This window comes from Alosa sapidissima, chromosome 8, assembly GCF_018492685.1.
Source record: "Alosa sapidissima isolate fAloSap1 chromosome 8, fAloSap1.pri, whole genome shotgun sequence".
Lineage (NCBI taxonomy): Eukaryota > Metazoa > Chordata > Actinopteri > Clupeiformes > Clupeidae > Alosa > Alosa sapidissima.
The window spans coordinates 19,045,755-19,056,977 of NC_055964.1; the positions used below are offsets into that span (position 1 = coordinate 19,045,755).

The 11,223-nt window shown below is 42.1% G+C and overlaps 2 protein-coding genes across 6 annotated transcripts in view; one reads left to right on the top strand and one right to left on the bottom strand.

Annotated features, from left to right (window-relative positions):
- Positions 1-2,123: 2,123 nt before the first annotated feature.
- On the bottom strand, positions 2,124-9,363 carry enkd1 (enkurin domain containing 1). 2 transcript variants are annotated; one of them, XM_042100393.1, is made up of 9 exons: positions 9,144-9,363; positions 8,269-8,356; positions 7,492-7,583; positions 7,021-7,248; positions 6,061-6,233; positions 5,420-5,575; positions 4,814-4,950; positions 3,976-4,112; positions 2,124-3,314 (listed from the first exon to the last, which is right to left on the bottom strand). In XM_042100393.1, exons 3-9 carry the CDS (start codon positions 7,574-7,576, stop codon positions 3,154-3,156), a joined length of 1,077 nt encoding a protein of 358 aa, XP_041956327.1. In that variant the 5' UTR covers positions 7,577-7,583; positions 8,269-8,356; positions 9,144-9,363; the 3' UTR covers positions 2,124-3,153. The 2 variants fall into 2 exon arrangements, with proteins under 2 accessions (XP_041956327.1, XP_041956326.1); XM_042100392.1 differs by lacking the exons at positions 8,269-8,356; positions 9,144-9,363 and adding an exon at positions 8,087-8,169.
- Positions 9,364-10,615: 1,252 nt separating this feature from the next.
- The window catches only part of vdac3 (voltage-dependent anion channel 3), a 14,288-nt gene continuing 13,680 nt past the window's right edge, over positions 10,616-11,223 (top strand). For 2 of the 4 annotated variants that reach the window (XM_042100398.1, XM_042100399.1), the window contains exon 1: positions 10,616-10,771. In XM_042100398.1, coding sequence (XP_041956332.1) covers positions 10,651-10,771 — 121 coding nt within the window. In that variant the 5' untranslated portion in view covers positions 10,616-10,650. The remainder of the gene's footprint in view (positions 10,772-11,223) is intronic. The other 2 variants (XM_042100400.1, XM_042100401.1) reach the window with 2 other exon arrangements.

Genomic DNA, 11,223 nt, shown 5'->3' on the forward strand with positions numbered 1-11,223 from the left:
CTTCTAAATGGGACCCACTACACAGTAGCTTAAGGTGTGTTGCTTAAGCAGCCATAATGAAATTAAGGTGTCATTGTTTGGATACTTCACACACACGTGCTTTTTAATTTACCAAGCTGTAATCAAAGCACATCGATTCCCCTCTCACACCCTGCACGCACTTAAAACAAAACAAACAGGCGTCTCAGTCTCACGCATGTATAGGCAAAACTGTATCAGACCGGTGTAACGTTGGTAAATCTTACATTGCACAGAATGATTTTGTAGCACGTGCAATAAATGACAGTCGAAAGATACAAACAGTGCTGCTATACATTTGCTTGGTATAACCGCATTTATAGTTTTCTACAAATGCAATCAATCAAATGCCTCCATCACTCAACCAACGCTAACGGTAACATTACCTAGGTCCTTATTGATATTACAAGATTAACGTACCTGCAGTAAAAACCAAGCATGTCCGATAAACATCCTCAGATTTATTTCGGCTTCAAGAAGAAATGGGAATTACACTTCATGTGAACATTGTCCTATCCTTATTAGATGTCCCCCGGGGACGAAATGAAAATTTTCCATAAAAGTCTAGTGGGGCTACATACCCACCAAATTTCATGTACCCCGGTGGTTCGGTGTCCCGGGTATCAATGACCAAAAATTCAGGAACTAGATGACGGGAAAAATTCTTGAATTGTGTGCATGTGTGCGTGTATAAGTTTATGTTTATGTGTGTGGGTGTGTGTGTGTGTGTGTATGTGCGTGCTTGTGTGTTTGCCTGCGTATGTGTGTTTGTGCATGTGCATGCATGCGTACATATGTCTACTGTGTGAGTATGTGTCATACGTATGATTACTGTAAATGTATGTGTGTGTGTGTGTATCTGTTTATGCACATGTGTGCACATGGAATGGGTTAACATGAACCCTGGAGGCAAACATACGGAAAAAATTGGTCATCCTAGGCCCTACAGTTCTCAAGATATTCACAGAGAACTGTGTCTGCCCTACCCTCCTTTCGGGGGTCCAGTCCAGCGGGGGGGGGGGCTACAGATCAAAACGAAGAATGACGGTTCCATGCTATCCATGTGGGGGTACATGTCCACCAAGTTTTGTGTACCCCGGTCTTTCAGTGTCCCGGGAATCCTTGTTGGTGTACGTCACTAAATGTACACATAAATTATTTTATTGTAAGGCCCCCCATGAACGAAAGTACACAAAACTTGGCATGCATTCGGAGGGTGTCATAATGATCCTACACTTTTAATTTCGTGCAGTTTTGACCTGGTCAGCCAGAGATATTGTGATGAAAACACCTAATTTTTTGCTTTTTAGCTTTTTAATTTTTAACTAGGTGGCGCTATACATGAAATAAGTGGTAATGGGATGGGTTGACATGCCCCCTTAAGACCAACATACATAAAAAAGGTGGACCTCCTAGGCCCTACGGTTCTCGAGATATTCACAGAAAACTGTCTCCGGCCACCTACAGGCCAGTTGGTGTATAGTAACATAAATTAATTTATTGTGTGGCCCCCCATGAACGGAATTCCACAAAACTTGGCGTGCATACAGAGGGTGTCATAATGATCCTACACTTCCAATTTCGTGCAGTTTTGACTATGTTAGGTCACAGATACCTTCAATTACAACACCTCATTTTTACTTTTTTGTGTTTAACTAGGTGGCGCTATACATGAAATGAGTGGTTATGGAATGGGTTGACATGGCCCCTTGAGATCAACATACAAAAAAAAATGGTCCTCCTAAACCCTACGGTTTTCGAGATATTCACAGAAAACTGTGTCTGCCCTACCCTCCTTTCGGGGGGTCCAGTCCAGCGGGGGGGCTACAGATCAAAACGAAAAACGATGGTTCCATGCTATCCATGTGGGGTTACATGCCCACCAAGTTTCGTGTACCCCGGTCTTTCAGTGAATCATTGACGGAAATTTGGGCATGCGAAAAAGAAAAAAAAAAAAAAAAAAAAAAAAAATCTGACTAAACCTATATGACCGCCGCTTCGCTGCGCGGCGGTCATAATAATATTTAAACACTGCTACAGCACTCACCCAATACACGTTGTTAAATTAATGCATAATTGAAATTAAGTTCTCACTGCTATACTCATTATTTACACACATAAACATTTATTATTTTCAAATTCAGTGCACTGCAACAAATTTGTTCTTGCTTGAGGCTGCTATAATACAAAAAACTTGCTGAGCTCTAGGCACTCTAGTAGGAAACCATGCTCCTAGCTGACACTGTAGCAATGTGTTCTACAATAATCTCTCCACAAGCTTATGATTGGGAACCACCTTTAGGTGATGTCCTTCAGGTAACCAGTCCCTATATTTCACTGATAAACAGCAATACATCAATAAAACAGGGCAGTTTGGTCCGTTTTACAGAATATGATAACCAAGGATCTGCTTGATTTGTGGACAGGACACAAAACACTACATTCACAAGGTCACTATGTACTAATAATTACAAAGTTATTACATCTCAGCGGTCATTATTTAAGCAGTTATTCATTACCTCAGATTAAACATTCTCCTTCAAAACCCAACAAATCAAGGACGACTTGATCTGTAGAACTGTAGCACATATAAGAATGGTAATCAACAGAGCATTTAACCGTTTGTGTGCATCATGCAGGTGATATGAGCAGATGAGAAGAACACACCTGTCTGCATTATATCTCTGAATCTGGCTGCGTCTGACTGAGACTACAGTGTCACCGACACCTACACCTGAATGGACTATAATGAAACTGCAGTTGGACGGAACTCCAGGTTGGCACTCAGTCTCGGATTATTCAAATGTGTTTGGTTGATTCAATGCTCCAATGATGTGTTCAGTCAAAGTTAAAGATTAGCAACATGTTACAAAAAAACAAACAAACAATGAAATCGACTGGTTTACAGGACAGAAGCAGAGCCTATTTATGCACTACTAAACCACCCTGATAGGGAACTATCTCTGCTAGAACCCAAACTTTAGCTCAGCGCTAGAGGGTCAGCTGTGTCGCAAATCCGGCCCTGTCAGATCCCTTCAGTGTCAAGCTGTCCCTCTGCCAAGCGGACCGCGTTTTCAACAGGCCCAGTGCGTGCTTCAACTCCAGCATTCCCTACAGCACAGATAGGCGGCCGATTTAGGAGTCGATTTTGACGTAGACCTTGTCCCGAGAGAAGACCTTGATGGCTTCCTCGAGCTCCGAGAGCTGCCGGTCCAGCTTGGTGCGACGGGAGCGAACGCCTAGACTGTCGGCCTTCACCGGGAGAGACACCAACACATTGACCAGCGTCTTGTGAGCTGCAGACAAAACAACAGAGAGAGAAAGACAGACACAGGATGCATCTCAGTCATTGACTGCAGTAATCTTTGTGTTCTCTTTTTGTGCATTTACAGTTTTCTGTATTGCACATACATTGTAGGGGTACTGGAGGTGTAGTGGGGAGTCCTGGGAGTAACTAAGGAGTATTTTTGAGAGAAAACACAGAGAAAAAGATTTTCTCTATGCTCTTTAGCATCCGTGACTGCGTTTACATGCTCCTCAGCATCCTGGTTATGATCGGGATTTTGAAGTATCCCAGTTTCGTGTTTGCTCATGTAAACATCATATCCCGATTTCAAAACCCTGGATTAGCCTTATCCCGGTTCTCAGAAATTTGGTTAGGCAAGCTTAAGTATTCTGAAAGAAACCAGGATACTGTTCCATGTCCATCCTGGACAGCTGCTGGTTACATACATAGAATTGTATTGTTTGTAAATGGGAGACTAGTATTCATCATGTATACAGGGATATTAATAACCAGGTTTCTCTGTGTTCATCTAAACACCTGAATATATGATCAAAATCAGGAACCAGCACTTCTACTGAAGTGCATGTAAACACATTCTGTGTGTGTGTGTGTGTGTGTGTGTGTGTGTGTGTGTGTGTGTGTGTGTGTGTGTGTGAATGTGAGTCTCATACTCTCTTTAAGTGACTGGAGAGTCTCCTGTCGGTCCATCTCTGGCATCTGTGTGTGTCCGGCTGGAATGGAGGGATCAGGAGTGTTTTTCTTCCTCTCTTCCTCATCCTTCTTCCACTGTTCTTTCCTCTCCAACAGACTGGAGAGAGTGAGAGTGAGAAAGAGAGAGAGAGAGAGAGAGAACATGAGAGAGAGAGACAGAACATGTGAGGGGGAGAGAGAGAGAGAGAGAGAGAGAGAGAATATGTGTGTGTGAGAGAGAGTGAGACCTATCTGCTCCCAACCATCAACAACACAAAACACTTTTAAATGACTGGACACTGTCCATTACCTTGTAAAGAGAAGAGAAAGTAAATACAATCAAGACAAAGTGGTGCCACTAAGATACATCTACACTGATCAAAAATATAAAAACATTAGTTTTCCATTAGCTGAAGTAAACTCTTCCATTTACATGCACAAAAAAATGTTTATTTCTCTCAAATTTTATTAAGAAATTTTGTGAAATACATATTGGTGAGCCCTTCATCTAACATTCATACAAGTACTGTATTTCTATTTTTGTTCAGTATAATTCAGTGTCTATTGTAGTCTTCAAGTGGCATCTATTTACAGTTTTCTGTACTGCTGAAGGACTAACTTGGAAGTGTTGTTAGTGTAATGAAAAAACAAATAAATGTGTATGCCTACGTATGGTTACATACATTGTACAGGGAAGAAAAGTGTTGGTGTATGTTGTGGGACCATGTGCTTGTGATGCACTTGTGGTGGTGTCCTTGTGGGGTCCACTGTGTGCTGTGCATGTATGGTGTGAGTGAATCATGGGGATGAATGACTCACTACTGTGGCACTCTGCCCTTCTCTGCGCTGGGAGGGGACCTGAGGTTCGTGAGGGACTGTGAGCGCCTGAGAGCCGTCTTCCCCGCTGATCGTGCGTTATGGCTCACAAAGTCTACCTTGCGCCCTCTAATCTCCAACTGCAATGATACAGGACACTCTCAGATAAAACAAACAAACAAACAAGCTGTGTGTGTGTGTGTGTGTGTGTGTGTGTGTGTGTAGACTAGCATTTATGAATAGCTGAGACTCGTATGAATCTGTGTGTCCGTTTGCTGCTTTTAATCAGTTTATAGTTTGACTATGCTGTGTTGTAAAGTGGACCATTGCTCTATCAGTTGCCATTGGGCTAGCTCAGCTGCGCTTTAGAACTGTACTCCTTTCCTTACACCAGAATTTTTGGAGTTAAAACACAGCTGAACTTGCTGGAAACTGGAACTACCTTATCTCGACCATAATGATTGAAGAAAAACTCTTAAAAAAAAAGCAGCTAAGCAAGAGAGAGAGAGCAATTGCTCCCATAAGATTGTGTGTGTGTGTGTGTGTGTGTGTGTGTGTGACAATGAGTATGTATGGTATGAGTATGGACAGCTAGCGCCTCTCACCCACCTCTGTGCTGGAGAGGGATGGGGCGGAGGGAGAGGAGGGCACTGCAGCGGAGGACGAGCATGTGCGGGGACGGGACTGCGTCCGACCTCCTGAACCACTGGCAGAGTGAGCTCTCAGGAAGTTCTGACACTCTGGCTTCTTGGGGGGACTGGTCTCCTACAGAAAGGAGAGGGGAGAGGGATGGAGAGAGAGAGAGGAAAGAAAGAAAGGCCGAAAGAAAGAAAGAAAGAAAGAAAAAGAGGTACCATTGAACACACTGAAATAAACAGATATTTTCCATCAAATCAGATGCCAGAACCTGATAACCAATAGCGATTCAAGCCCAAGGGTATTTCCCCAAAGCTAGTTTTGCTACACTGATGAACTCAATGTCTCCTGATTGTGCTTCAACTACAATTATCTTCAGGGTGGGTTTCCTTGACTGATTGACTTTTTATTGACTGATTGGCAGACTAATTGATTCATTGATAAACTGCAGGGCTCAACATTTATGGTTTGCCGGTTTCCCTTGGCTATCAAATTGTTACAAGTAATTTGGTTGGCTTTGGCAATCAAAACCTCATGCCTGGTTGCCAAGCTGGCAACCACTTTTAAGAGTTAACTTTGAGCTCTGAACTGTATACGGTAACAGTTTCCCTCACCTGGAGTTGGGTCATGACTCTGGCCTGAACGTCCCGGTATTTGGGGGCAGTCCACAGAGCCTTGACCGGGACGGGACGCGAGTGCTCCTTCTGCGCCTCCTGCTCACGACACTTCTTCTGGATCTCTCTGAGCCGCCGCACATTCTCCTTACCAAAGTCCCGCACTGCCGACTCTTACACAGTAAGTGAGCAATGAAAAAAAAATGGAGGGCAGAGGAAATTAGTATCTAGAGATTAAGACAACAAAGGAGGGTGGTTCCCTTTGTAATAACACAGACTTTGATTCCAGTGAAAGGTTGTTGATATTTAAGTTCAACAGAAAATCATGTTTAGCTGAAGTAATGTGATTAGCTGGAAAAGCATTTGGTTTGGACTTTGTTTCCCATTTACAGAGCCAGAGTTTTTTGGGCACACACCAGCTTCACAGCTAGGAGGGTTAGGAGAATGTCACTGAACTAAGTGTAATGTGGGATGAAGTACTTACATACTCATTTGTAATTTGTCTAACTTTGTCAAATCAGACACTGCATGTATTTATACAGTAAAATGTAGAAGTCCTACTCTTGCGGACTATCTATGAAACAGTGGAAACTCTGGCATCTCAGTGGCATGGTAATTAATGCCACAGAGATCAGACGGGTATTATCCCAAGCTGATCAAACGTAGCCAGTGTCAATGGAAGGTAATCCTCAAACCTGGCCACACCGTCATAAACTCTCACACCTCAACTCAACCCTCTGGCATACATTTACAACACAACACCATTAAACCTGAGGTGAAGAACTGTACTTTTACAAGGTTTTAAAGCCTATCTAGTCCTCACACCCGTAACGACAGGGGTGTCATTTAGAAAAGATGAGCATGTGCTATTTTACTGCATTCAAAAGAAATCTAAAGTGAGAAGGAGAGCAGTTTACAGTAAAGTTAAGTTTAAAGGTTTCATGGCTGCATTTCCCTTACTGTTTTTAGGCTGTGAATTCCGGGAGACGCCCTCCAGTGTGAGGAGGGAGCCCACAACCCCTCTCTGCCCCCGCTCCAGGATGTGTGTGGCGTTGGGATTGATGCGGGGTTGTGGCCGTGTGGTTCGGGCGCTGTAGGAACCTGGGTACAGTGTATGGTCTGGGGCCAGTGGGCCTGACAGCAGTGCCGAGGTGCCAGGAACCGAGTTCCCTTCCAGGCGACCACGCGCTTTTAGAATCACCACACAGGGATCATAGAGATGTAAGAGCCACCATATTATAGTAAGGAAACTTCATAAGGCAATTTTCAAATGCATTTTAAAATGTCTTTGTGTTAACCATTTGACCATTTAATTGTTTTCAGTTGAGTGTTACTGAATTTAAAATTTTACACATTTTCTCCAATATTTTAACATGACACTGGTAAATAATATTTGTTGAATGAACCATCCACCTTTTGACAAGTTCTTACCTGAGGAAGGTCGCTTGTAGTACTCGGGGAAAAGTGTAGGGTCCGGAGGAATCGGTCCAGAGATCATAGAGGGGCCTTCACACATGACAGAGCTACAAAACACATAACGTTACTAGATGAGACTGACTATCTACCTACTACCAGAGAGGCTCTGCTACTACCTAAGACAGACGTACGTACGTACGTACGAGTGTTGTTAACATAAACACCTTTAGCCTAATCCTGACTCAGTGACCAGCTGATCAAACACGTACTCTATAATAATTTTCTTGGTGTCTTGGAACAGTTTACATTGTTTACGCTGCATGCATACATGTGTGTGAGACATCGTTAAAACGGCGTTTAAACATAACAAAGAAGTACCAACGTCAATTTCATTGGATGGAAGCTCTGTTTTGGGCTAGCATTCATTCTTCTTTAGGGTACCGAACGAACGAACGTTAGCTATCGCTAATAACGTTAACTACATCGATGCCGCTTTTGCATTTAATATGATCTAGCTGTCTAGTTTTGCATAAAATCTGCGAATCACTTCGAGAGTTGGATATAGCATCCATATATCAAATTCAGTTTCGCAATGCACTAAAAAACTTACCTTTGTAGAGCTATACGACTTAACTTCGATAAATTTAAACTGTTGCTGGTTAGCACGCACAATGATGACGCAAGCACAACACTCTGGACCCAAACATTTCACCATGGTAACAACTTAAAGAGCCCAGAGCCTTCTATCTGTATGGCACTGAAAGAGCTAGTAGACTCGGTGCCAGTCCTTACCTTACTGCAAGACTTGACCGCAGGTGGTTCAATGGAATCTTAAATTTCACTCCAACTAGTGTGATTTGCTACGGTAGGGTAGCCTTACCTGTAAAAACACACTGATTATGTTGTTGACACTCAAGGACTTTAAACTCAACCTTCATTTTAGAAATTAGGGCCTATTTCAAAATCGAATGCAAATTGTATTTGTCACATAGCCTAGGCCTATACAATATCAGACATAGGCCTACACAGCACAACATAGTGCAATGCTGTGTCTTGGAAGATAAGGCTGAAAAAAAGTGCTATTTCATACTTCACATAGGCTACTCAGAGAGTGTGTAGCGTCTAGCCTAATAAATCCAGGCTCTGACATAAAAAAGGAAAAATAATGGGAAAATGCAAAAGTCTAGGCAGAGTCCAGTGTACACAAAGTAGCCTATAGGCCTACAAGTAGCCGGCTTCAGACTATCAAGCAAGGCCAGGCTAGGGTAATTTGAGGGGCCACCTAGTGATAGTAGCCCAGGCTACAAGCCTCATGTCCCTGACACGTTTGTGTTCAGACTGTCAGGCCATTAGCCTCTCCGCATTACACCTCGACACGCCCTGTGAAAACGTCACCAATACCACCCATTTTCAAACAGGATAGGCAGAAAGTCGTGTGTGTGTGTGTGTGTGTGTGTGTGTGTGTGTGTGTGTGTGTGTGTGTGTGTGTGATATAGTTCTGATATGGCACCGCTTGATGTTAATGGATTGCAGGTCAGATAGCTCAGTGCATCTGAACGCACCACTCTCTGGAGAGCTCATCTGTCCTGCTAAGTGCTGTTGCCAAAGGTGGAGATGTGTCCTATCAGGATGCTCTCAATGGTGCAAGAGTAAATGTTCTGCAGCACCTTCGATGGTAGGTGGAAGTCTCTCAGACGCCGTAGGTGGAACAGACGCTGATGAGCCTTAACCAGGGTGTTGAAAGGACCATGACACAGGTCAGGCGCGATGTGAATGCCCAGGTATCGGAAGCTGTCCACGCTCTCCACTACGGTCCCGTTGATGAAGGAGTGCTTGTAGTTCCCCGTCTGCTTTGTGCTTAACTCCACAATCAGCTCCTTTGTCTTGCTGACGTTCAGGAAGAAGTTATTCTCAATGATGCCAATATAAATATATCAATAAAACAAACAAAAAATAGTTGTTATGTACAAATAAACCAAAACAATATAAACAACAAAAAGACAAAACATTTTAGAAGGAAAAGGGTAGTCTCTATAGCCTAGACATAGATAAATCAATAGCTTATCAAAAATTACATTTCTCCCCCCTAGCCTATACCCAGTGTAAAATAGGCCATTTAATAATTTAATATTGCCGTTTCAAGAGATGTACGTTACATGTATGATTGTAGACTACATGTAGCCCTACAACTTTTGACGGGGAAAACAAAATGAAATATAGGCTATAGGCCTTCATAGGCCTAATGCATATAATGGCAAAAATATGTATTGTTTGTGGAATGTGTGTTTAAATGTTCATGGCCCTTATAGGAAAAGAAACTTCTCAGGCCATGGAATGGAGACATTTTCCAGAAGGCATCCATTGAAATAGTCTGTGATTGGGGTAATACTTCACTCAGTCCTCACCCTGCATGGCCTCTTATACTGAATGTCCTGTATCCTGGGTATATGCAAACCTGGTGCATTTCCTATCATAGATATAAAAAATAGATGCACTGGTATTATGCCGCTTATCTATGTTTGCCATACCGAATCACTCCATTCTACATTCATCCAGGGAGCAGTTGTTTCTGTTCCGGCCGGAGATGATTCTAGATAGAACTATCTGAAACAGGTGGGATAAGCTATGATTTGTCTCATTGTGATTAGGAATGTATAGCCAGATATACATACCAGTAGGCTATAGTAGGCTACTACGGTTATAAATGCCCAAGCTATTTTGCTTTGTTTGACAACACATTTAAGAACAAAAGGTTTCATGTTTTTAGACAGCCTGCTTAAGGTGGGTAACAGTGCCTGAACAAATGAAGAGTTTGCTCCAAAACGCTACATCCTCCATTTTAATAAATTTTCATAAATCCTTTTTTTTACATTTTGTTTTCCACATAATTTCGGCAGAACTGTAATTAGGCATTGTTATTTGATTGATCTATAATTAGTCAAAACATCAGAATTGCAATTTTACCGATATGGCCTGAAATATAGGCTACAATAACATTACCAATTTATTAAAAGGCTACTTTTAATGTTTTTAAAAATGGAGATATTTTGGAATCAAACTCTTCAAATGTAGCTGTGTACACCATCGTGACGTCATAATGCGAAATAGAATGTTTATATCTCACAGTGTTTTGAAGTAACCATTCACAATACCAACTGGGTGTCCTTGTCCATCATGGTGCTAAATTTAATCAGCCGCCATGCCGCAGATTCAAAGACTGCTATGAAGCTCCAGCGCCCCAACAACAAAACGCCACCACCCAGTCCGGCTAATATGCCAACCTACCTGCATTCAAGTAAGTGCGCTAACTGGCTTTAAAACTCGCTCAGATTACAGGGGAGATGCAGATAAGAGATATGTGACCCTTGATCTGAAACATAGGCCTAGCTAATAGGCTACTATCACTAAGAAATCAGGTAGGCCTATGGCTACCAATTTAAACCTCAGTGAAACCACTGATCATAGACAAGCTTCATTTGATTGTCCAGAATAAGAATATACTGATTATTAGAGCATAGCCTTATTAACCACTTAAAATAAAAAATAAAAAAGGATAATGTTCTACCATTAAATGCTTCATAGAAAAACCTTCGAAAATATCTGTAAAGCTAATTAACATGCCTAGTCCTTAGTGTAGGCTACGTGATGGGATTGCAATACCAGTATAATTCCTCTTAAATTCTTGTTTTAGATTATACAATCTGATGTCAGGTATAACAATAACAGTTACATTATAGGTTTAAATAA